The sequence below is a fragment of the Balaenoptera physalus genome (assembly GCF_965194825.1).
Source record: "Balaenoptera physalus genome assembly, chromosome: 17".
NCBI classification, from domain to species: Eukaryota; Metazoa; Chordata; class Mammalia; order Artiodactyla; family Balaenopteridae; genus Balaenoptera; species Balaenoptera physalus.
This window is the reverse complement of record NC_138895.1, coordinates 85,318,661-85,342,497: the sequence shown is the minus strand read 5'-3', so window position 1 is coordinate 85,342,497 and position 23,837 is coordinate 85,318,661. Positions and strand designations below refer to the sequence as shown.

Below are 23,837 nucleotides of genomic sequence, written 5' to 3'. Positions count from 1 at the left end.
GCGAGGAGGGGATGAGGGCCGGGCTAGTGCCGCCGCCGCGCCTCCCGCGCGGGCCGCGCCGCCGCCGCTCGCTGCGCACACACGGCCCCAAGCCCTAGCATGGCCGCCGCCATCTTGCGACGGGCGCGCTCCCGCCGGCGCCGCCCGCCCGCGTCCCCACGGCGCGCGCACGCCGGCCCCGCCCCACCCAGGGGCGCCCTCTGACCCTGCGGGCCCCGCCCGCAGGCCCACGCGGTCGTGTCGCTGCCGGAAGTGGCGGCGCGGGTCGGGGCTGGCCTGGAGCATGGCGGGCACGCTGGGCGTGGGGCGCGAGGCGGCGGCGGCGAGGGCGCTGCGGGGGAAGCGGCCGCCGGAGCCGGAGCCGGAGCCGGAGGAGGTGACCGCGGGCTGCGCGAGCGGGACGGGGAGGTGCATCTGGGCCGCACGTGGCGGCTCCTCGGCCGCCGGCCCCGGGGAGCCAGGCCGGGGAAAGCGAGGAGGAGGGTCGCCTGTCCTCTGCTAGCGGTGGCCTTGTGGGGGCGTCCTGGGCAGGGAGCACCCCCTGCGGGAGGGGTAGCCTGTGTGAGGCTGGGCTGTTCTGCGGTTGGAAGAACGTCTGGGCCGGAGAGAGCTAGGAAGGAGGGCTGGCATCCTGTGCGGCAGCCCCCCTAGCCCTTTGACTTGTGCTTCCTGCGTTAAAGGGGTTTGAGCGTGCAGTAACTACTTGCCTGTTGATACGTTACTAATACGTCGCATACATTGTAAAAGAGGGTACGAGAATAGTAAGGCAGTGCCTGCTGCACTGGACGCATCGTTTCAACTGGACTTATGGCCACTCCTGCTTTCCAGCTGGACCCCACCTGGGTTGTGGGGTGTCATCAAATCTCCGTGGTAGAAAGCCGCCGAAGGCTTGTACAGTCGCGCCTCTCTGAGCCGGAACTCCACGCTGCTGGGTTGTCAGGCTGCGCGCTCGATTTGCGACAAGTCCTCTTGGCTCTGTACCCATCGGCAGCCATTTGTGCTTGTGCCCAAATCATTTATGCCATTTTCATTTGCTGTTTTAATTGTGTGGCTTACTAAGTGTTGGAGTAGTTAGTGGGTGTCAGAGTCGTTTCTGTGGAAGCTGAGTGCTGCCAAGAAATTGGTGAGTGCAGGCTGTCCAATTAGGTGAGAGACTTGTTAACGATTGAAAAGCAGCGAATTCTCCATTCAAATAAATGCTTGTTAGAAGTCTGCAAGTTCTTGTTCCACTTCTAAAAGGTCCACACACTGTGCACTGCGTCCTGTAGACTTAGGGACCGGGTAGTGTCTGGTCAGCAGAGCTCTGCTCGGAGGAAGCTCTGGTCCTACCCCTTGAGGGGGTGAATGGAAACACTTGCTTTTAAGTAAAGCTTGTGTAGTTTTTATGTCTTTTCAACTAACCTTTACAATTTACTGATCAACTGTCGGTCCCAATCTGGTTGGATACAGAGTCTTCTGCTTCAGGTGGGAAAAGCCCCTCAGGTTGTGGTCCTCTGCCTGCCCCAGACCCCGCCCTAGTGCCCTCATAGCTCTGGGGCTGTGAGTGCCAGGGTGGGGTGTGGAGGATAGGGGGCCGGTGTGGATGATGTGATGGGAACTGAGCTCCTTGAAAAGTCCTTCCCTTGTGAGATGCTAGGAGTTGAATGTCTCTTCGGAGGGCACGCGGCCTGCTGGCGGAGGTGGGTGGTGAGGGAGGCCTGGGTCGGGTGGGTGGTTTTGGTGGAGGTGGAGGCTTGTGGCCTGAGGGCTGTAGCCTTGGAGGCTGGCCACACAGAGCTGTGGGTCAGCGCACGGTGCCTGGTGGGTGGGCTGTGGGCTCATTGACGCCGTGCTTCTTTTAGCCTTCTCTCCTCGGCGCTCCTGCTCCCAGCCTCGGGCCTGGCAGCGATCCTGGCCTCTCCGACAGCGAGGAGAGTGTGTTCTCAGGCCTGGAAGATTCCGGCAGTGACAGTAGTGAGGCCGACACTGCGGCTGAGGAGGAGGATGGGGCCAGCGGCGCTGAGCAGCACAGCAGGACGGAGAAGACCCCCGGGCAGCAGGTGGGTAAGCAAGGAGCCTCCTGGTGGGCTCTCCCCCTGGATGACCATGGCCAGGAAAGTGCCTGCCAGGCATCGGGCTCTCTGGGGGCAGTACTTTCTCCCGTTCCTTGGGAACCCCAAGGCCCTCATCCCTCCTCCGGTGCAGCGGGGCAGGGGAGGGGGGTGGGTGTTGCTGGTGGGGGCTGGGTAGGACGCTTACTTGGAGCTGAGGTGCTCTGAGCTCTAGGGCACCAGTTTTCAAGCATAGTCATGTGCTCGGTTCATAGGAACCCCAAAAATCTACCTGCCTGGGTCCCCCCCCACCCCAGTGATTCTCATGTCACTTCTCTTGAGGCTCAGGCCACTTTGCTAGACTCAGCTGTAGGCTGGGTTTCCTAGGGGCAAAGCCCAAGGTGGGATTTGTTTGCAGGGGCCTGCCTGGGGGGAGCTGGTGGCCCCGCACGTACGGGAGCGAGTGGAGCTCCATCCACCTGGCCTGGTCTCGGGGGCGCAGGAGCCAGCTGGCCGCCGCGTGAGGCTTTGCCGTCCTGCCTGTTGCTGTGACGATGGGGAAAGGCAAACCCCGCTCTTAAGTGAGGAAAATGACAGAAACGCTTAATTTAGCTAAAGCACAACACTGGTTGTTCAGACCATCCTAAAAACGCTCTTGTAACTATTTATACTTTCAGTGGCCGTGGTGTTCTGGAGGTTAGGACCGTGATGGAAACCAAAAGCCGCACTTATTTGATCTGTTTCCTAGGAAGAAAAGATTTTAAATCAGATTTAAACCCTCACCCATTCAAGCTTTAATTGTAGCGCTGGTGCACAAAGAGAAGATGGTCCACAGACTGCCTTGCCCGTGGTTTGTGGGCTTACGGGCAGATATTTTTCTCCTTTTTAACTTTTTTTTTTTTAAGATTCATTATTTATTTATTTATTTATTTAGTTAGTTAGTTAGTTATTTTATTTTTGGCTGCATCGGGTCTTAGTTGCGGCACACGGGCTCTTTCGTTGTGGCGCACAGGCTTCTCTCTAGTTGTGCCGTGCGGGTTTTCTCTCTCTGGTTGTGGCGCGTGGGCTCCAGAGCACTGGGCTCTGTAGTTTGCAGCACGTGGGCTTAGTTGCCCCGCAGCGCGTGGGATCTTAGTTCCCTGACCGGGGATCGGACCTGCGTCCCCTTCATTGGAAGGCGGATTCTTTACCACTGGACCACTAGGGAAGTCCCTTAACTTTTTAAATTTACAAAATATTCCCTCCTTGACAAAAAGTTAAATCTTAGATCAACACTGTTCAGTAAAGGACGTTTCCATTCGCTGCCTTCACTCTCCTTGGTGAGCACAGTTCATGGTTAAATTATCTTCCTGGATCTTTTCCTCCTCTTTTAAAATTAAGAATCCCCATGCTTAAGTTTTTTCCTTTAGAATAGGATTTTTACTCTCTTTTATAAACAAAATTTTAGGAATGATTTTTAAAAGTTAAATAACTTTTTTTAATAAAAAGAATTTTTATTTGAAATTCTCTAGGGGAGGTACTGCGTACAGGCATCTCAAGGCTGACCACCTGTGCCCCGCGAGCCGCTGGGCTCGTGCTGCTCCGCGGAGGTACCTGTGCCGCCGTCCTGGGTCTGCTGGCGGCCGGCTCAGTGGGTGCCGAGCTGCAGCTCAGGAGAGACTCCATGCCCACCCTCTCCAGAGGGCGGGGAGCCGTCCTCGCCCCTGGCCCTTGGCCCTCCGGGGTGCCCTCTGAGCCCTCTGTCTGAGGAAGTCGGCCCAGGCCACCTGGGTGGGGGCGTCCTCAGAGGGGGTGAGGCTGCCTGTGGCTCTGCACCCTCCCCAGGTGTCCCCCACTGGCAGCCAGGCCCTCGGGCCCTCCCTTCCGTGCTCCGCGGGGCTCCGCTGGGCTCCGCTCCCCGTGCGTGTGCAGGCTCTTGGGGCCCATCCGCATCTCCTGTGGGTCGTCCTGGAGCCCTGCCAGCTTCCCCGGAACCTGCTTGGCCTGGGCACTCACGTCTCTGGCTTCTTCGTGCTTTAGCTGAGGGGTGTTGGAGTATTTTCTTCTAAAGCGGGGACCTCAGTACGGGTTGGAATTCGTCCAGACCAAGAGAGGGAATTGAAGAGGTGGGTGTACTCCTGACTCCTGGTGGAAATGCCCCGATCTCCCCTTTTCTTCCACCCATTCCTCCAAAGCCATCCACCGCTCCGCCTGGTGGAGCTGGCGACTCTCCACGTCTCCTGTTCACAAACAGGCCAGTCAGTGCTTCCTGCGTGTTCTCCTGTCTCCCCCCGAGCCTGGCCACACGAGACACCCAGGAGTGGCCCCCCGTGACAGCCCCGTCATGCTGTGCATCGGGGCCCCCCGAGTCAGCCTGTTCCTCTCATCCTGCGGCTACTGCAGGGCTTTCCTACCACGCTGGGGGTTCCGCTAGTTCAGGGCCCTCTCGAGGGTCTGCCGACCGCCTTCACCTGCCGCAGCCCGTGGGTGGTCCCGTGTCACACCAGGAAGCCCTGCGAGCAAGCTGGAGAGGAGCCCCGAGCCCCGCTCCCGCTCCCCCACTGGCCGCCCATACCCCTCCTGTTTCCACCCGCAGGTGGTGGCTCCTGCCGCCGGGCACCCCAGTCACCCAGGGCCTCTTGCTTCCCTGTGTCCCCCCAGTAGCACTTGGTGGTGCTTTTGGGCGGGCTTTTCCGGTCCCATAGGTCTCGCGTTGCTGGGCCTCCTCTTGATTTCTCACCTTGAGTGGATTTAGGTGCTGACGGCCATTTCTTCCTTTTTGTGCTTGCTTAGATCCGTTTTTTTCCTGCTTGTCCTGTTTGGTTTGGTCCTTTCTCATTTGTGTGGGTTTTCCCGTATTTTGTTTTCTTATTCTTTTGTACAGAAGTTCCCATCTTCACTAGTTCAATCTGCTTGCCACGTTCAAGAATGTAACAAAAAGACCTAGGAGCGATGCCTAATGTGCAACCAGCATCTCCCAGATAACTTAAGAGTCCTGCCTGTACCGTCTGTGCACGGAGCTTACCGCAAACCCTTGGGCAGGAGGAGCCCATCTGGGTCTCAGCTCAGCTCTGGGGAGTGGTGGGCAGGGCCGCCAGGAGACCGGTGGTGGCTGTGAGTCCCAGGCCTGTGCACTGTGGGGTCTGGGCGTTGGCTCCTGGGGAGGGAGCGGGTCCACTCAGTGGAGGCCACCTCAGGCAGGACGTGCCCGGGCCTGTCCCAGAGAGCCCCGGCCGTGGCCCAGCGTCAGACACTCTTATTTCTGGGGATCAGAGTTCAGGGCAGGTGGGTGGTGTCGCATCTGGGGTGACATGATCAGTGGGTTTGGGAGATCCCACAGCCCCCCTCAGCTGTGAAGCACATCAGCTTCTCCTGTACCCTCCCCGGGTTTCTGGTATGTTCTGCCCTCGGAGGGTGGTCCCTCGGATCACGCCCCGTATTCTGGGGTTCACTCACACGTCTGGGTGGGGTGACCTGAGTGGCTGGCTCTCACTGGGCAGCTCACCTCTGCCTGCCTGTGCCCTCTCTCAGGACTCGGGGCCCTGAGTGGCTGGCTCTCACTGGGCATCTCACCTCTGCCTGCCTGTGCCCTCTCTCGGGACTCGGGGCTCCAAGAGCAAGCCGTGCAGCAGCAGCCTGGCTGTGGGGCTGCCGGTCAGGATGCGAGGCTGTAGCCCCTCCCAGGAGAGGCCCGTCCTGCCTCCCTCGGTCCCCTGGTCTGGGACATTTGCCTACAGAACCCCACTTCCCTCTGGTCCTGCCTGTGGGCCCCCAGCCATCCACATGGGCACGTTTGGGAGCCCGCAGCACGTGGTGTTGAGCCCGTCTTGGGGTGGGTGCTGGTGGCTCTGGGCAGCCCCTCGCCAGCTGGTGCCTGTGCCTGAGGATGTCGGGGGCCGGGGCTGGGCCGCGTGAGAAAGAGGAGAGAGAGGGCGGCGCTGTGCGAGTTCTCCCTTTTTTCCGGTGGCCACTGCCCAGCTACAGTGCCTCTAAACTTTGAAGGGGCGGGGTTTGTTAGGTCCTCCTGGTCCCAGGAGCTGGGCCACGCCCCGCATCACGGCAGCCCCCTGGTGGCCACCGTCTGCCTTGCAGCGTCACCTCTGGAGGGAGGATGTGGCTTCAGAGCCCTGGTGCCATGAGGGAGGGCCCTCCTTGCCGGCGTCCAGCTCTTTTGCCCAGGAACTCACAGCCCCGCTGCTGGGTGTCCCCTCCCCTCGCTGAGGTACCGCCTGTGTCTGCCTCCCCAGGCATCACTGGGGCTGGCCAGGGCCCCGGGATGGTGGCCTGTCGTGCAGGTGGGGCGGGGCTCCCGGGGTCCGGTGCCTGGTGGGGGTCGTCAGACTGGCTGGCGGTTGGCAGCCTTGGAGCACCGTGGCCTGCACTGCCGACCCTGCTGCAACCAGTGGCCCGTCAGCCACGGGCTGGCATCAGGGGGCTGTTGAGAGACTTGCAAGTGGCCTGGACTGGGGTCCTGCCAGCCCAGGGCCTGGGGCAGGTGTGTCCGCTGGTTGCTGCTATGGGTGAGGACGGCAGGAAAGGTTTGGGCCCCAGGCTGGCCCTCTGCGCCCCCCGCTTGTCCCCGCCCCCAGGCAGTGCTGACCCACTTTCAGCGGGCAGGGCTCCCGCAGCGCACAGCTCGGGGAGCAAGGGGTGGGAGAGACGTGGAAACCGAATCTCGCCTTTTCCTGGCCTGGAAAAAAAGTTACTCTCCCACCCTCCTTACACCGAGGGAAAAACAGGCGGGAGGGAGAGCTGCCTTGCGGGCCTTTGGCTCTTGCCCGGGCAGGGGGAGCGGGGCTCTGGGCGGGGCGCCTGTGCTTGGGGTGGGGGGCCCCTGCTACACTTTACTGCCTCTGGAGTCGGGGGGAGAGACGGGCTGTTCTCCCCATCAATCCCAGTTCCGGCACACCAGGTCCCCCCGCCCCGCAAGGGGAGACTCTGGTTTCCGGGTTGGGGTGTGAATGCCCAGTGGCACCGCTCGCTGGCCCGGTGGGCGGGCTCCGCCTGGGGCCGGGGCCTCCCGGCGTTCTGAGAGTGTGGGTGCCTCTGCGGGCCCTTGGCCAGCTGCGCTGAATGTGGCCTCCTCGGGGCAAGGGTCTTGCCCTAGGAGTGGGTCGGCTGTGGCCCCTCTGCCGGTGGCCAAGAGCGAGTACCATGGCCTTCCCCTCGGGGGACCAGCCCTCACCTGCGGCTGCTGAGGCGCCTTGCCCCCTGACCCCAGGCTGGCTCTGGGCTCGGCTGGGCCTTTGGGCCAGGAGCCCGGCAGCCGTTTTTTTCATTAAGGAGTGCGGGGGTGGCTAAGTGCTCCTTTTCCAGGTGTCAGCCCCTCCCTGGGGTCCTCCCCCGGAGCTTGGACGTTATGATGGGTCCAGCCCTTGACAGAGGATGACCCTGGGTGGGACCCCCCTCCCTGAAAGGCCCACTTAGACCTGCGGTGTCCCCAGTCTTGTCCTGGCGCCGGGACCAGGTTGGAGCCGCTTAGAGACCGGGGTGTGGGAACCTAGGCCTCCGCGTTGGCAGGAGGGGGCGGGCGTCCTGGACCCGCGATCTGCCCCAGGCACAGGGCGTCAGTGTCCTGACATAACTGCTCTCCCCTTCCCTTCCCAGGCCGGGACCCCTTCCCCGAGGACGGAGGTGGCGAGCGTGCCGGACGAGGACGAGTACGTGGAGGACAGCTCTGACGAGGAGGTAGGGCTGGGGCCGCGGCCTGCTCGCTCGCAGGGTGGGCTGCACTGCCGGGGCAGAGGTGGGTCAGTCCACGGCGAGGCCTGAGTGGGCGTCCTGGCCTGGGGCCCCAGTCCCCGTCTGGAAGAGCGATTTCAGGGTCGGGGACACGTGACTGCAGGAGTGTGTGTCATCGCGGGGAGGGGAGGGCACTGGGCACCTCGCAGCCACCCCTGGGCCCTGGGGGGTGGGCGGCGGGGCTGGCAGGCACCGACAGGCCCGGGGAGGCTTCCCCGACACCAGCCGGCCTGGGCTGGTCCCCGGGGGTGAGGGTGCAGTGACAGGCCCCGCTGGCACCTGCGCTGGGCACTGAGGGCAGGAGACGGGCAGCCCCGGTTCTCTGCCCCTTTCCTCCCTGGCATCCTGGAGGCCTGGGCCGCTGGGGCCCTCAGTGAATCTGGTCGTCCTTCCCACATTTACGCTGTCAAGGGGAAAGCTTGCTGCCAGGCCAGGCGTGCTCGGTCTGGCCAGAGGCTGCCGTGGCTCAGCTGCCCAGAGCTGCCCGTGGGTTCTGGGGGGCGCTGGGGCTGAGGAGCTCCCAGGTAGACGTGGCCGCGCTGCTCGCCCCGCCGCCGCCTCCCTGATGTGTCCTGGCCACTGGCCGGGGCTGCGGCCCCCATGCCCACTGCCCTGGCGTGAGCCCTCCGGGTGAGTGCCTCCTCGGGCTGGGGGGGCCTGCAGAGACAGCGGTCCCCGCCCCCCGGTGGCTCTTCCTGCCGCCTGCCAGGGGCTGTCCCCGGCTGGGGAGACACGCGCCCCCTCCCCTGCACAGCTTCCACCCCCATCCTCCGCTCTCTTGGCAGCGGCTGCAGGAGCCTTGGCTGCCCGCCCGATCCGGTCTCTGTGCGTTCAGAGAACAGAGACAAAACAAAATAAATTGGTTTCCTGGCCGGAGCAGCGGGCGTGCTCGGTGAAGGGGGGCCGGTGCAGTGCGGCTCCCGGCCTGTCTCCCCCCCTCCCAGGGGCTCTGGCTGTCGGCAGCCACATCCTGTCGGCTACTTTTTTATATTCGGTATTTTGAGAAATCGATGATGATTGTAAATGGAGTGCAGAGGCCGGGGGAGGGGCTTCGGCCCGCCCGCGGGGAGGCGCTCCTCCCAGCCCGGGCTGTGCTGGAGCCGCCGCCGGGGTGGGGGCTGCTTCCTCCGGCGATGACTATCCCATATGTCGCCTGAGTGACAGGGAGCCGTGCTTCTGCCAGCACAGCCGGCTGTGGCTCGAGGGGGCGGCAGAGCTCGGCTTTCAGGGACCAGGCTGGCCTGACAGATGCTCTCCTCCCTGAGAAGTGCTGCCCCCGCCCCCCCCCCCCCACACACACACTTGTCGCCGCGTCTCTGCCGTCTGTGCAAAGCAGGGTGGGCTTCAGGGAAGAGGCTTGAGAGGTGGGGTGGCGAGCCGTCCTGTCGGGGGCCCAAGGGGCGAGAGCACGCGAGGGGCACAGGAGCCTCCCCCACCCCGGGGCTGTGCCCTGGGTGGTTGGCACCTGGGAGGGGCCCCCGTCCGCGAACACTTGGTCGCATCGTGTCGGGCAGCGCCTCCTCCACGCAGCGTCCTTGGAGGTGGCCGGTGGTGCCAGGACTCCACTCAGGCCTTGGCCAGCTTCCAGCAGTGGTGTCCTGACAAGGCGTGCTCCCGGGGGAGAACCTGCGGTGTGGCAGTGCCCAGCCTCCCCCTCCCCAGTCCCTGTCCTGCCCACCCCTCAGGCCTGGGCTTGAGGTCCCGGGGGGGGGTTTAGGCCCTCTGACCGCTGGCCTCTGCCGGGCCTGGCTTTGGGGGACCCCCGCCCCAGGCACGGACTGGTGGGCGACGGTTCTCCTTCTCGGGAGGCCTGGGTCCTGTCTCCGTACCTTCCCGCCAGCTCCCATCCCAGGCAGCAACAGGGCTGCAGCCCCTGGACGTGCTGCCAGGCCGCGCGTGGCGGGGGTCCTGGCCACCGTGAGTGGGGGGAGCCCCTCTCCCACAAGTCCACTGCACCCCTCCCCCACAGACGTGATCTCATCCAGCTGCCGCCCCGGGAGGAGGGGCGGGGGCGGGGGGTGGGCGGCCTTCGCAGCAGCGGGGTTCCCCCACCCTGTCTCTGGCCTGGGAGAAGCTGGGAGAAGCTGAGGCCTCGGGCGGGTGGGGTGGGGGCGGGGCTGCGAGCCCCGGGGTCCCGGCCCTGCAAGGGTGGGCGGGCGGCGGGCGCATCTGCGTCCGGGCTGCGGTCCTCTCAGCTCTCCCGCCAGGCGCCGCTAATGGCCTCCCGGCTACTGGGCGGCAGCCGCCTCCTCCGGGCCCCGCCCCCGGCCCCGGCCCCCGGCGCGGCCCTCGGCCCTCGGCGCTCGCTCGCTGCTGGCAGCGCAGCCGCGGCTCGGGTTTCGAGCTGTTGTGCAGAGCGTGCGTCTCGGCCTCGCGGGCCGCCGGCCTCCCTGGCGGGCCCCCATCCCCGCGGCCAGGCTCCGACAGCCCCTCGGGTCGCCCCGGCCGCCTGGCCTGGGAGGGGCCCGGTGACACCGTGGCCCGTGGCCTCGCAGGTGGCCGTGGGGGGCGGTGGGTGCGGCGACTGTGACCTCAGGGCGCCCCTGGCTGCCTGTGCCAGGCACCACCTCTCAGCCAGGCCCGCTGCGTTTGGGTGTGTGGGGGGTGCCCTCCCGCCAGCGCCGCCCGCCCTGGGTCCACTTGTCACACTTGGGAGACAGGGTTCCCCGTGGGGAGGGCGGGGTGGGCGGCGGAGAGTGTTGGAGGGTAGCAGGGCCTGGGGGCTCAGGAGCTGTGCCGCGGCAGCAGCGGGTGACGGGGGGGCCCCTTCACAGCAGCACCCTGCCTTTCACTGGGGCACGTGGGAGGTAGAGGCCCTGGCCTGCCCTGTGCCCACTGGAGCCAGTGTCCCAGGCAGCAGGAACCCAGGTGGACGGGCAGGCGGGTGGGAGGGAGGGTGCTGGGCCTGGGGCGGGGCGGGGGTGGGGTGGGTGTCGCCCTAGGGCTGGAGGTGTGGCGGTAGACCCGGGGCTGGCTGGGCAGGCTTGTGGGGTGCAAATTCTGTAGGAAAGGTGGTTGAGGGGCTGGCTGCTGAGCAGGGCCAGTACGTGTCCCGGCCCAGGCCGGGGCTGTCTTGCTGAGGACAGAGGTCAGGGGGTGGGGGGCTGGCCGTGTATGGGCAGGGGCTCGGGGCGAGTCCTCCCGAATGAGGTCTTGGAGGGGCTGGGGCTGGGATGTGAAGCAGCATAGTGGGCCTTTGGCACTTAGCAATGGGGTCCCAGGCCTGTGCCTACCTCCAGCATTCCCAGAGGAGTTTCTGGGAGCCCTTGCCTGCAGGGAGCCGAGATTCGGGTGTCCCACGTGGGAGTGCCCACTGGACCCTGGCCAACCCCAGGAGGGGGAGGGGCAGATGGGTGGGGGGTCTTGGGTATCTGAGGACCCAGGAGCAGGGGCAAGCAACCTCGGTGCCCTCTCCCCCTCCCCCATGGGCCCCTTGGCCGGGGAGTGGACTTGCTTCCCTCTACCCCAGCAGCCGTGGAGGCACTGGTCAGGGGTCAAGGAGTGGCCTTGGAGGGGCCCTGTGCCCACACAACGTCCGATGGCTCAGGGGTGGGTCGGGCCAGCAGCGCTTTTGTGAGGATGGCAACTGGAAGGGACAGTCTGATGGAGAAGGTTTGGGAAGGGGGTTCCAAGTTTCTCGCCCGCCCCACCCTGGCCTGGCCGGCTACAGCTGGTGGGCCCTGCTTCTGACCCCGAGCCCTGCCGGGATCCCCTCAGCTGGCTTTGGCCTTTGGGGCAGGAAGAGGCCAAGCGGGACCTGGCTTTCTCCCCTTGGGCCCATCGACCAGGACTCATCCTGCCAGCACCTTGTGTGGGTTCAGCTGCAGCAGGTGGCCTGGGGCACGTGGCCTGTCCTCCTCCCGCCATGGAGTGCAGGAGAGAGGAGGCTCAGGAAGGCGGGGGGCGGGGGGGGGCTCCGTGTCGGGGGAGCTGAGGGAACACTGCCGGCATTGTAATCGGAGAGGGGCAAGGGGAAGAGAGAGCCCGAGCGAGGGCGGCTGACCCCGCGCTCCCCGGGGACAGGTGGGAGAGGCGAACGAGGAGAGAGTGAAGGATTCCAGAGGTGGGCCGGCTTCCTTTCTCTCAGACAGACACGGGAGGGAGGTGGGCAGCGGGCCAGCGCCGTACCTGCAGTTCCAATCTGCGGTCCTGACAGCTGCAGCCACTTTGGGGAGGGGGAGGGGAGGGGGGGGTCTGCGAGAGCGGAAAAATCCCAGCCGACACATCAGCCGGTGGCCGCCTGTGTCCGGTGCAGCCTGGGGGGTGGGGGACCCCTGCCGCCCGAAGGCTCGTCCTTGGGGCATGGCGGCCCCCTGGGAGAGCGCAGGCTGGAGGCTGTCTGGGCCCTGGAGGGGTCGGCGGGCTCCCGCCCCCACGGGGTCACATGTGCTTTCTGGCAGCCCGCAGGTGCCGCGCAGGGTGGGGGCCGGCTGGCCTGCGGGCGCAGGCGGCCTGGCGATGGATCACGTGGTGCCGCCAGCAGCTCGTTCCCCAGGCTGGGGACAGGGAGCTGACAGCCTGGCCCTGATGGCCATCAGAGCATTTCCAGCCCTGCTTGGCCCGCAGAGGCGGCTGCTGGCCCAGGGTGCGGGCTGGGCCCTCCTTTCGGGCCGCCTCTGTGGGGCACTGGCACACGGAGGCTTGGTGGAGGGCGAGGTTGGCGTCCTGGGGAGGAAGTGGGGTTTGTGGTGGACGGGGGCCCGGCGGCGGCCATGAGTAGCCGAGTGGACTCCCGTGGGGCCGCAAGGGCTCGGGCCGGCCCGCCACCCCCAGTCTGGTTTGAATTTCTGGAGCGGTGGAGGGTGACGGCGTGCTCCTCCCCGCCCCCTCCCCTCCCTCTCCTGCTGGCTGGCGGGCCAGGCCCTCAGCCTCTGCTGCTACCGGTGCAGCTCAGGGAGCGACCGGGCCCACTGCCCGGGCCCGAGGCTGGCCAAGCTGCAGCCGCTGTCGGAGTCACAGGCCCAGCAGCCGAGGGCCTGGCCCGCGCGCCCTGTGCCAAGACCTGCGGCCCCTGGGGACCGTCCCAACGGCCTGTCCTCTCCTACCGACTTGGCATCTCCGAGGCTCCCTCAGCCCCTTCCCCTCTCCTGCACCGGCTCCAAGGGTCCCTGACATCCATGCCCCTCCGGCCTCGCCCTGCCTGTCCCCCTCGCCCCGCACTCTTCTCTCAGGCCTTTGTGCAGGGCATGCGGCCCCCTGCCCCCTGCCCCCTGCCGCCCATCGTCTTCGGGAGGATTTGTGAGGGAGGCTGCACTCCCACCCAGCCCAGGTATGGAGAGGTGAGGCCGGTGGGTGAGCGGCAGGTGGGCCACAGACCGTCCCCACAGAACTGCACTGGTGCCCCGGGGAGCAGGGGAGGCAGGCCGGAGACCCTGGGGGGTGTCCCTGCTTGCCCGCATGCCCCTCCGCGGGTTGCGTTCTCGCAGTGTCCTCAGTGCCCCGGGGCGGAAGGGGTGCCTTTCTCATCCCCCAGGTGGACCCCCACGTTCCTCCTGGGTCCTGGCTCTCCAGGCAGGCGGCCGGGGGTGACCGATCGTGCCCTCTCCCCCCCTTCGGCCGGCCAGCTGTAGGCTCTTGCAGGATTAAGGAGAGGAAATTTGGGGTTGGGTTTCTCTCTGAGTGGAACCTGCCGTTGTGACTTTTTATCCTGTTATATTTCTATCAGATTGGACACAGCCCCCTTCTAGTCCTTAATGGCTCTGGCTTTGAGAATTTCCTCCAAAATTACACCATCGCTTCCGGTTTCTCGGTTCCCTGGAGCCCGTCTGTTCAGAGGAGGGGGCAGCTCTAGCCCTGCCCTGTTGGGGTGCCCACGTGGGCCTCGGCACCTGCCCTCTCCCGGGGTCCCTGAGCCTGCGCTGAGGGCTAGCAGGACCCGGGGCCGGCACCTGGCACTCTTGGCCATTCCCCACCCACTGGCCAGAAGTCAGGCTGCTGGCCAGCCTGGGGCTGCTGGGGTGGCCTGCACAGAGCCGCCCCCGTCTCTCTTCTCTGCTGTGCCCGTGGAGCTCACGCCACTAGTCTATAATTGTCACCTGCAAGATTTTAATGGCCCGCCAGCTGTGCACAGCTCGGGGAGAGGCCTGAATTGCCCTCCTCATGGGCAGGTGGGGCCTTTGGGGGAGTTGGGTGGGCAGGGCTGGGGGCAGGGGTGGGCCCCAGGGGTACACACAGGCAGCTGCCACCTGGTCCTTGCCCTCAGGCCTGGGGACTCGCTCTGCCAGACAGTGCCCCTCGCTTACCCTCCCCTACATGCCCACTTCGTGGGGCTCCGTGGGCAGAGGCTGAGGTGCCGAGGCCCTGAAGACCGACGAGCAAGTTGCATGCCGCAAGCACAGAGGACCCTTCAGGGCACCGGGACACCTGGCAGGCTCTCGGAGCGGGGATGGGGCGAGACTGCTCCCAGGCCCGGGCTGCCTGTGTCCTGCTCTGTCCCTCGCTCTCCTCTCCCCTCACAGGTCTCCTTCGGACCCCACGCCATAGTTCCCTGGTCGTGGGTGCTGGGTGCGCCGGCCCTGAGCCCTGGAAAGTGGGGGGCCTTCCCCGAGAACTGGGTACCTTGGCCCACGGAGCGCTGAGGGGTGGGAGGGTGGGCTCGGGCTCCGGCTCAGGGTGGATTCTGAACTGCTGGAGAGGACAGTGCGTCCGTGTTTAGAAGATAATTGTTTTGTTTTTAATTATACAAAGTTTCCAGACTTTATATTATCATATCAAAGACACAAGATGCCAGCACATAGTGACCAGAAGAAAACCAGGTTGGGAGCCAGCACGGAAAGTTCCAGTGGAGCTGGGCAAGTGCTGGGCCAGCTCCGAGTCCCACCGCCTGTCTGTCCATCGGCCCCGCTCACAGCTGGGGCAGGGCTGGCCTGGGGGGTGCCCTCAGGGAGGCCTGTGCCCGAGTCAGGTCCATGGGGGCTCTCCGTGGATGGCCCAGCAGCATCCGCCTCTAACTCCGAATCGCCGTCTTTCTGTCTCGGTCCTTGCTCTGCAGAGGGGAGGGCAGTGTCAGGGCCCGCGCAGAGACCAGTGCCAGCCTGCACCTCTGGGCTTCCCCACTGGGTGCTGTCTCGGGTGGTGGGTGCTGAAAGCACCCCCCCTTCCACGCTCAGCCCAGCTTCCCCAAGCGGCTTGGGGAGGAGAGTACGCTGCTGCACAGCCGAAATTGTAAAATTAAATTTCCCAGATGTTCAGGCCCCAGGAGCTCGCGCGTGCCGTCTGGAGAGGAAATGGGGATTGGGGAAAGCCGCGCCGTATTTTCTCCCTGCTCACCCTGCTTTTCCGGTGCCACCAAGCACAGCAGGAGCTGTAAATCACAGCCAGCCAGCGTGGGGCCTCTCCGCCAGCCCCCAAGTCTCCTGCCAGCGGGTCCCACAGCTGCACTGGTGTCTGAGTGGGCAGCCCCAGGGGCAGGGGCCAGGGGAGGGCAGGTAGGTGCCCGGTAAGCCTTAGGCCAGTGGCAGAGCAAGTGGATCCCAGAGGGGTCTCCTTACTGCCCCACTGCCCCTGAGTCTCCTTCCCCTGGGGGCAGGGTGGGTGGCCAGAGTTGCTTGGTCCAACCCTGGTTTGGTCCCCTAGCTTCCAAGTTGGTGCCAGCCCTGCCTTGGTCTCTTCCCCCATCTGGCCCTGGGTGGCCTGCTCTGGTCCCCGTGGGAGCCTGTGTCCAGGGGACTCGTGGGGAGAATGTCCAGGGAAGGCCCAGCCCCGCCTGCTCCAGCTGCGCTCTCCTCCTCGTGCTCCTCCCTCCCTGGGCTCGGGGCTGCGCGTGGGTTAACAGGTGCTGCTGGGGAGCTCTGCCTGCCTCTGGCCCCGCCCTCTCTGCCAGGCAGGTGTGGGTTGCACGGGTGGTTTGGAGGTGGGGGGCGCCCCATCCTCCTCGCCTCCCTTTCTGGGGACGACCCGCGGCCAACACTCACCAACTTTCTCTGGTTGCTGAGGCAGAAGGTGCAGATCTGTTTGGGCTGCGCGTTCTCGCCGTCGCGGGCGGGGGGCGGGGGCGGCGGCGGCGGAGGGCTGCCCGAGCGCGCCGCGTGGAAGAAGGCGGGCCCCGAGTGGCAGGGTTGCCCGTCGCCGCAGGCCTCACCCACCAGCAACACGTTGCCCAGGTGCGAGATGTAGCTGGAGGCCAGGCGCAGGGTCTCGATCTTGGAGAGCTTGCGGTCGGCCGGCTCGGTGGGGATGAGCGTGCGCAGCGCCGTGAAGGCCGTGTTCACGCTGTTCGTCCGGTCCCGCTCGCGCGCGTTCGCCGTGTGCCGCTGTCGGGGCTCGCGGCCCGGCCGCCCCCCAGGCCCCGGGCCGCCGCCCCCCGCCCGCCGGCCCCCGGCCCGTCTCCGGGCGCCCTGGAGGCCGCAGCGCGCCGCGTGCACGCGGCAGGGCTTCTCGTCGGAGCCCGAACTCTCGCTGCCGCGGTCCTCGTCCTCCGACAGCGGGCTCACCTCGGGGTACAGGTAGCGGCCGGGCGGTGCCGAGCGCAGCATCGCGAAAGACATGGGGCCGGCGGCCGCCGTCAGCTCCGCCGCGCGCCGTGCATGCCGCCGCCGCCGCCGCCGCCGCCCAGGCCAGGGGGGCGCGGGGTCTCAGGGCTCCCGCGGTGGCGGCTGCGGCGCCGCGCGCACGTGTGCGTCCCGGGCTGGAGCAGGGCCGCGGGCCGGGCCTTTATAGCCGAGGCGGCCCCTCCCCCGCGCCGACCCGCCCTCCTCCCCGCCTCCCAGCCCCTGGAGGCCGCTTGGAGCAGGGGCCCTCCGTCCCTCTGCCTTCTCGCGCCACGGTGAAGGGGCCTGGAGCATCTTGCTGTCTTTGGGGGATGCGGGGGAAGTGGGAGCCCCCTTCTGGGTGGTACCAGGGCTGTGCCGCCTCTTCTCCTCCCTCTTTGCGGGGGGCAGGAGGGTCAAGCAGGACCCATGACCCGGGCCTTCTCGCTTGGCATGACCAAGTTAACCCAGCTGCCCTGGCCCCAGCGCCTGGCCACACCCTGTCTGTCTCTCCCTCCCATGTACACTTGGGCCTTCTGTGCCCGGAGGAGGGGGCAGAGAACAGCTTTGAGGGGCTGGAGTTCAGCCCCAGCTCCCTCGGCCGCCCCCTCTCAGCTTTGTGCCTGGGGTCGCCTGATGACACAGCCTGTCTCTCCTGCACCTGCCCCCTCCTGGCATCAATCTCCAGGTCTGGCCCAGGCTGTGTGTGCCCTCTTTACCGGCTCCTGCCTGCGCTCCTGCTCTGGAGAACCCCCCACCAGCACCCCGTTCCCCTACTGAGTGCTCCCGTGGGCCTTTTCTCTGGGCCACCGACCCCCCAACTCCAGTCTGTCCAATTCAGGGATGGCTGTGTAGACTTGGGGGTCACAGGAGAAGGAAGGGCATTCCTAGCAACGGCAGGGACACGAGGGCACACCTGGAGGATGGGCAAGCTGGGAGAACTAAAGTCGGGGGGTTGGGGGTTGGGGGCAGGTGCAGAGGGGCAGCTCCCAGAGGGTCCTGTCCTGCTGTAAGGGGGAGGGGTTCCCAGGCTCCCGGCCGTGCTGTCTCATCGGGGCCACTCCTCCCGTGGCTACTGTTGCAGGAAGCGGCCGCCTGGGCAGCAGTCTCCGTGCTGGGTGGAGGGAGGGTGGCGGCTGGCAGGGGCCTCGACCAGGAATGTGTGTCCAGGAATGTGGCTGCTCTGCCCGCTGAGGGTGGGGTGGGGGACAGGGCTGGGGGGCTGGGGAGTCCCTGAACGCTTGCAGGTCACAATGCGGTGGGTTCGGCCTCCCTTTGTAGTGGGTTGGTGGGGTCTTCCCTGAGTCCCTGCCCGTGGCTACCCGGTTTTGCCTAAGGCCCCCCGCCAGGGGAGGGAGCCCACGGGCGATGAGGTCACCCTTGCCTGTGGCTGCCCAGAGCCCTGGCCAAGGAATCCAGGGGGGAGGCTCTGGGGTTGGCACCACTTCAGTGGAAAATGTGAAGGTACAGCTCCGGCGCCTCTGAGGGTCAGGGGGGTGGTGGGGGACAGTGCTGGCCGCCCTGCCACGTCACACCCCAGGGAGAAGGCACGAGTCAGGGTGCCCGGGTGCTGCCCCTGGCTAGCCTTGAAGCCAGTCCCTTTGCTCTCACCTTTCCCCCTCGTCTGTATCTTTTGGGGGGCTTGGAGGGACGGGTGGGCACAGTGGGTGTCCAGTGCCGATACGCTGGCCTCCTGCCCCAGGACATCCGGAACACGGTGGGCAATGTGCCCTTGGAGTGGTACGATGACTTCCCCCACGTGGGCTACGACCTGGACGGCAGGCGCATCTATAAGCCCCTGCGCACCCCTGACGAGCTGGACCAGTTTCTGGACAAGATGGACAACCCTGACTACTGGTGCGGGCGTGGGGCGGGGACTGTGGGGTGGGACAGGGCCGGTGGGCTGGGGCGGGGCGGGGCGGGGTGGGGTGGGGCGGGGCCTCGGCTCTGACGGGCAGCCCCTAGGCGTACGGTGCAGGACCGGATGACGGGGCACAGCGTGCAGCTGACAGATGAACAGGTGGCCCTGGTGCGGCGACTGCAGAGGGGCCAGTTTGGGGATGTGAGCTTCAACCCGTACGAGGTAAGGGGCAGCCACTGGCCCCAGGGTCTGGGGGCACCTGCAGGGCCCGGGCCCACACCCCTCTGCTCGTCCCCCCAGCCGGCTGTGGACTTCTTCAGTGGGGACCTCATGATCCACCCGGTGACCAACCGGCCTGCTGACAAGCGCAGCTTTATCCCGTCCCTGGTGGAGAAGGAGAAGGTGGGTGCGGCCCCATCCTCCGGTCCGCCCCCGGCCACCCGCCCCCACCCCCACCCCCACCCCCACCCCCACCCTGACCCTGCCGCCTCTGCAGGTCTCCCGCATGGTGCACGCCATTAAGATGGGCTGGATCCAGCCTCGCCGTCCTCGGGACTCCACCCCCAGCTTCTACGACCTGTGGGCCCAAGAGGACCCCAACGCGGTGCTGGGCCGCCACAAAATGCACGTGCCTGCACCCAAGCTGGCCTTGCCGGGCCACGCGGAGTCCTACAACCCACCTCCCGAGTACCTGCCCAGCGAGGAGGAGGTGAGCCTGGTGCAGGCTGGGGTCTGCCTGCCCCCGCCCGCCCCGCGCTCCGAGCTCACTCCTGCCTTCACAGCGCATGGCCTGGGAGCAGCGGGAGCCCGACGAGAGGAAGCGCAACTTCCTGCCGCGCCGGTTCCCGAGCCTGCGGGCTGTGCCCGCGTACGGCCGCTTCATCCAGGAGCGCTTCGAGCGCTGCCTTGACCTCTACCTGTGCCCACGGCAGCGCAAGATGAGGGTGTGCGGGGGCTGGGGGGGGCTCCCGGGCGGGGGCGGGGAGTGGGGGGTGGACGCAGCTGACCCCACGTGCTCCTCTCCCAGGTGAACGTGGACCCTGAGGACCTCATCCCCAGACTGCCCAGGCCACGCGACCTGCAGCCTTTCCCCACGTGCCAGGCCCTGGTGAGCAGACAGGGCGGGGCGGCCGGGAGCACACAGCTCCGGGGCTCCGTCCCTCACCGCCCCTTCTCTGCAGGTCTACAGGGGCCACAGCGACCTCGTCCGCTGCCTCAGTGTCTCCCCGGGTGGCCAGTGGCTGGCATCAGGTGGGCCTCGGGTGGGGCAGCCCTGCCATGGGGGCTGGGCGGGGGGCCGGGTGCTGAGAGCCCATCCGCTGTGCCCAGGCTCAGACGATGGCTCGGTGCGGCTCTGGGAGGTGGCCTCCGCCCGCTGCGTGAGGACTGTGCCCGCGGGGGGCGTGGTGAAGAGTGTCGCCTGGAACCCCCGCCCTACCGTCTGCCTGGTGGCCGTGGCAGTGTGAGTATGAGGCCCGGGGTGCCCGGGCCGGTGGGGGCGGTCCTGTGCCTGGGAGCCTTCACCGGGCTCTGGCCGCAGGGAGGACGCAGTGCTGCTGCTGAACCCGGCCCTGGGGGACCGGCTGGTGGTGGGCAGCACGGACCAGCTGCTGAGCGCCTTCACCCCGCCCGCGGAGCCCGCTGCGCAGCCCGCCCACTGGCTGGACGCCTCAGAGGAGGAGCGCCGGGGCGGCCTGCGGTTGCGCATCTGCCACGGCAAGGTGTGGGGGCTATGGGGGAGGGCGGGGCGGAGGGCGGGGCGGAGGGGCAGCGGGGCGGGGTGGGGCGGCTCAGCCCACCTCGCCTTCCTGCAGCCAGTGACGCAGGTGACCTGGCACGGTCGTGGCGACTACATGGCCGTGGTGCTGGCCACCCCAGGCCACACCCAGGTGCTAATCCACCAGTTGAGCCGGCGCCGCAGCCAGAGCCCTTTCCGCCGCGGCCGCGGTCAGGTGCAGTGCGTGGCCTTCCACCCCGTGCGGCCCTTTCTGCTCGTGGCTTCCCAGCGCAGCGTCCGCCTCTACCACCTGCTGCGCCAGGAGCTCACCAAGAAGCTGACGCCCAACTGCAAGTGGGTGTCCAGCCTGGCAGTGCACCCGGCAGGTGAGGGGCCGCCCTGGTTGGGGGGGGGCAGGTGAGGGGGCCACCAGGTCCCTACCACCGCCTCTTCCCCCAGGCGACAACGTCATCTGTGGCAGCTACGACAGCAAGCTGGTGTGGTTTGACCTGGACCTCTCCACCAAGCCGTACAGAGTGCTGAGGTGAGGTGCTGGCGGGTGGCGGGCTGCTGCCTACTCGCTGCCCCCCCGCCCCCCTCAACCTGGTCCCCCCCTCAGGCACCACAAGAAGGCCCTCCGGGCCGTGGCCTTCCACCCCCGGTACCCGCTCTTTGCATCTGGCTCCGACGACGGCAGTGTCATCGTCTGCCACGGGATGGTGTACAAGTGAGTGCCGGTGCCCGCCCGCCCGCCCGCACCCCGTGGGGCCCGTGCTGCCCACGTCCTGAGCCTCTCCCTTCCCCACAGCGACCTGCTGCAGAACCCGCTGCTGGTGCCTGTGAAGGTGCTCAAGGGGCACACCCTGACCAAGGACCTGGGGGTGTTGGACGTGGCCTTCCACCCCACCCAGCCGTGGGTCTTCTCCGCTGGGGCTGATGGCACCCTCTGCCTCTTCACCTAGGTGGCCCTGCTTCCCGGGCGGGGCAGGTGGGGCTGGGCTGTGTGTGTGCTCAGGACACTCAATAGAGGCGTTTCTCCTGCTGGCGTGACCTTCTCTGAGTCAGGATGCCTAACGGGGGAGGGGGCCTGCTGACCTGCCCAGAAGGAGAGGCCACGTCATGGCGGCACCTGCTGAGCAGCAAATGGCTTTATTGGGAAGGGGGGGACAGCGACTTGCCCACCCTCGTGGCCCCAGCCCTCCCTTGCTGTGTGGGCCCGGGGCCTCCCCTTGGGCAGGGGGCTCCTTAGGGCCCCATCTCGGAGGTTCGGTTCGGGCCGGCGAGGCCGGTATTGCGTGTAGGGGCAGCGGTGCCACGGGAGCCTCAGGCGAACTTCACCAGGCGGCCCAGAGTCTCAGCAGCTTTCACGCGCACCGCGGGGGCCGGGTCCTTGAGCAGGAGCTGGAGCGCTGGGGGACAGGGAGCCGCTGCTGGGGGCTCCTCTGCGGCCCTCTTAGAACTAAAAGTCTGAGCCCGTGGTCCCGCCCACACCCCGCTAGCAGCTGCGGCTAAGGCTGAACCCCCCTTTCTTGGCGCGCTGAGCCTGGGGGCCAGGACCCCGAGGCTCACACCCCACCCTGTGCGTGGGGGCCGCCCGCCCACCGCCCTCCTAAGACAGGCCTCTGCCGGGAGGGCTCAGGAGCCAACGGAAAGATAGTTTTTCCTTTTTTAGTGTTTTTTAAGCTCTTTTGGAACAGTTAAGAAGTTTCCGTGAATTACTAGAGACGATGAGGTCACCAGTGACAGGGAAAAAATCCTTGAAATCCAGGAAAATCACTTAGTCCCCCCGGTGCCCACAGGGTCAGCGCGGCCCAGCGCGCCGTGGGGGGCGGGGCCCCCAGGACTGGGGCTCACCCGCCAGGAGCTGCTCCAGGTCCACCTGCGGCCGGCGCTCAGCCTCCACGTGCAACACCAGGAACCCTGCGGGGGCGGGGCCGGGGTCAGGGTCCGCGTGGCGGGCAGCGGGAGCGGGAGGGGGGCCTAGGGCAGCGTCACCTGTGAGCATGGGGGCCGCAGCGCGGATGTCCTCCCAGCTGCTCTTGAAGTAGAACAGGCTGGTGCTCAGCAGGCGGCCCAGCAGGTCGGGGAAGTGGTGCATCTGCAAGAGGCCCTCAGTCTCAGGGCCCGCCCCGGCCCTGCCGCCCCGCCCCTGCCGCCCCGCCCCTGCCCTGCCGCCCCGCCCCTCACCAGGTGCTTGCAGGTGGTGTTGAGGAACTCTCCGAAGTGCAGGCCCCGGCCCTCCTGCAGGTGCTTCTGGAAGATGGCTGCCAGCTCCTCACACTCCAGGTTGGGGCCGCACATGCGCAAGGCGAACCTGCAGGCCTGCAGGGCACAGGCTGAGCTCTGAGTCCCTGAGTGAGTGAGTCTGGCCCGGCCTGCCCATCCCCCCTGGCTACTCACAGCAGCCACTGGGGGCTGGGGGTCCTGCAGGTGCAGCAGCAGGGGTGCCAGCCCGCCAACAACCTGCTCCAGGAAGACATCCTCGCAGTCCCCCTGGCAGGCTTTGTTGAGGTGCCCGAAGAGGCGGATGGACGCAGAACGGAACTCCATCTTTTCCTGGGGCGGGGTGGTGGGCGGCAGGTGTCACCCCATGGGGCCCTCCCCAGAACTGCCCATCCGTCGACCCAGGGGCCCGGCCCCGAGGGTGCGGTGGTGACACGGCTCGCGGGGCTTGGAGAGGAAGGGGCAGGAGCCAGGCTGGCATGGCCAGGGGCGGGGCTGGCGGGGCCTACACTGTCGAAGAAGGGCCGGATGCGGATGGCAACGTGCAGCAGCACCGCGCGCAGGTCCCAGGCCTCCACCAGGTCCAGCAGCCTCGCGAGGCCCACCATGGCCTCCAGGGCCACCAGGCTGTGCGGGTCATCACCGTCGTCCAGCCCACCGATCATGGCCGTCAGGAGTTGGGGGCCATGGGCCCGTACCTGGGGATGCCACACACACCTGTGTGCCCAGGTCATGCCGTGGAATGGCCCAGCCCCCCACCCTCCCGGTGCCATCTCCATGCCATGCCCACCGCCTGCACCGCGTCCACCTGGGTCTCCTCATTGGCTGCAGCTCTGCTGTCTCTCTCCCGGGGACAGGGCCCCAGAGGGCTTGGCCAGCCCCTCACCTTATCCGGGGAGCCCGAGGCAATGTTGGCCAGGCCCCGGAGCACCAGCCTTCGCACACGGGCGCACGTGTCCTTCTGCCGCGCCAGCAGGTTGTCCAGCAGGGACTCCAGGAGCATCAGGTCGTTCACCATGTTGCTGCTAAGCAGCTGGGGGCAGAGGTGCTCTGACTACCCTTGCCCCACTAACCCCAGGCTCGCCCCGCCCCCTCCCCTCCACTGCACTGGGCAGCCCTCCCAGTCGCAGGTCACTCTGAGGAGTGGGCGTGGCAAAGGCCAGCTGAGGCCTGTATGCCAAGCCTGGGCTCCTGGCCTCCCCGGAACTCCTGACCCAGCCCCACCCTGGCCCCCGCTGCCATGGCCTGGGGCAGGTTTCCCAGGGGGAGGCCTGAGCCTGCCTGTGGGGGAGGGCTCCCCGCTGCCCCGCCAGGCCCCTATGCGTGATCCAGAGCACGTGGCTCCTACCTCGGCCAGGAAGGCTGTGGAGCTGACCCTCTGGATCTCATACACACTGCTCTGTGTGGCGAAGAGCGCCTTCATCATCAGGGGCAGCCGGGGGCCCGCGAACTTGGCCATGGCGCTGGGAAGGAGGCTACACTGGGCAGGGCTGGGGCCTCAGGCCTCCCCCGAGCATGTCCCACTTCCATGTGGGCCTGGGGGCACTTCTGCCTCCCAACCTGCACTGTCTGTGCCCTCCAGCCCGTGAGCCCCCCACCCGGCTGCCGGGCCCTGCACGTCCTCCCCCTCCAGATGCGCCCCTCCCAGCCCGTCGCACCTGAAGACCACAGCTGCCTTCACGGCCTCCCCGCTGCCCCCACGCACCTGCTCCTCATGCTGGGCCCCTCCCAGGTGCCACTGGGGGCCCCCGGATGGTACCTGAACGGGACCTGGCCTGTTAGAGCCCAGCCAGCACCAGAGCTGGGGTGTGCAGGCC

General features: G+C 66.8%; 3 protein-coding genes and 1 long non-coding RNA gene across 9 annotated transcripts in view; 1 reads left to right on the top strand and 3 right to left on the bottom strand.

The window, feature by feature from the left end:
• Positions 1–99: 99 nt before the first annotated feature.
• On the top strand, positions 100–20,839 carry BOP1 (BOP1 ribosomal biogenesis factor; the record flags this gene model as incomplete). The annotated part of the gene is given in 17 exon segments (XM_082432954.1): positions 100–191; positions 193–376; positions 1,842–2,039; positions 7,617–7,697; positions 17,922–18,076; positions 18,185–18,302; positions 18,381–18,482; positions 18,577–18,789; positions 18,863–19,024; positions 19,108–19,188; positions 19,262–19,331; positions 19,410–19,542; positions 19,621–19,801; positions 19,895–20,183; positions 20,257–20,341; positions 20,417–20,524; positions 20,606–20,839. Coding segments are annotated over 17 exon segments (2,406 nt in total). The 3' UTR covers positions 20,760–20,839.
• On the bottom strand, positions 2,057–5,998 carry LOC309646548. Its single transcript, XR_014255425.1, has 3 exons — positions 5,583–5,998; positions 4,750–5,514; positions 2,057–4,249 (listed from the first exon to the last, which is right to left on the bottom strand). It is a non-coding gene; the product is annotated as an uncharacterized lncRNA (long non-coding RNA).
• On the bottom strand, positions 14,402–17,897 carry SCX (scleraxis bHLH transcription factor). Of its 2 annotated transcripts, none has more exons than XM_082432971.1 (2): positions 15,665–17,890; positions 14,402–14,736 (listed from the first exon to the last, which is right to left on the bottom strand). In XM_082432971.1, the coding sequence occupies exons 1-2, from the start codon at positions 16,235–16,237 to the stop codon at positions 14,698–14,700; spliced, it is 612 nt and encodes a 203-aa protein (XP_082289097.1). In that variant the 5' UTR covers positions 16,238–17,890; the 3' UTR covers positions 14,402–14,697. The 2 variants fall into 2 exon arrangements, with proteins under 2 accessions (XP_082289097.1, XP_082289096.1); XM_082432970.1 differs by lacking the exon at positions 14,402–14,736 and adding an exon at positions 14,743–14,966 and having other exon boundaries at positions 15,665–17,897.
• Positions 20,840–20,927: 88 nt separating the features above from the next.
• MROH1 (maestro heat like repeat family member 1) overlaps positions 20,928–23,837 on the bottom strand; it is a 67,374-nt gene continuing 64,464 nt past the window's right edge. For 4 of the 5 annotated variants that reach the window (XM_082432953.1, XM_082432950.1, XM_082432951.1 and 1 more), the window contains 8 exons: positions 23,369–23,483; positions 22,907–23,053; positions 22,530–22,718; positions 22,198–22,353; positions 21,985–22,119; positions 21,793–21,895; positions 21,652–21,717; positions 20,928–21,206 (listed from right to left, as the gene is read on the bottom strand). In XM_082432953.1, coding sequence (XP_082289079.1) covers positions 21,121–21,206; positions 21,652–21,717; positions 21,793–21,895; positions 21,985–22,119; positions 22,198–22,353; positions 22,530–22,718; positions 22,907–23,053; positions 23,369–23,483 — 997 coding nt within the window. In that variant the 3' untranslated portion in view covers positions 20,928–21,120. Of the gene's footprint in view, positions 21,207–21,651; positions 21,718–21,792; positions 21,896–21,984; positions 22,354–22,529; positions 22,719–22,906; positions 23,054–23,368; positions 23,484–23,837 lie in introns of all 5 variants that reach the window. The other variant, XM_082432949.1, reaches the window with a different exon arrangement.

What these genes read in the sequence shown, in the direction of transcription:
- SCX (XM_082432970.1), bottom strand. Translation starts at nt 16,237, where the DNA reads ATGTCTTTCGCGATGCTGCGCTCGGCACCGCCCGGCCGCTACCTGTAC. An exon ending in TCAGCAACCAGAGAAAGTTG is followed by an intron (nt 14,967 to 15,664) that starts GTGAGTGTTGGC and finishes TTTCCTCTCCAG; the next exon opens with ACGGCACGCGCGAGCTCCTG.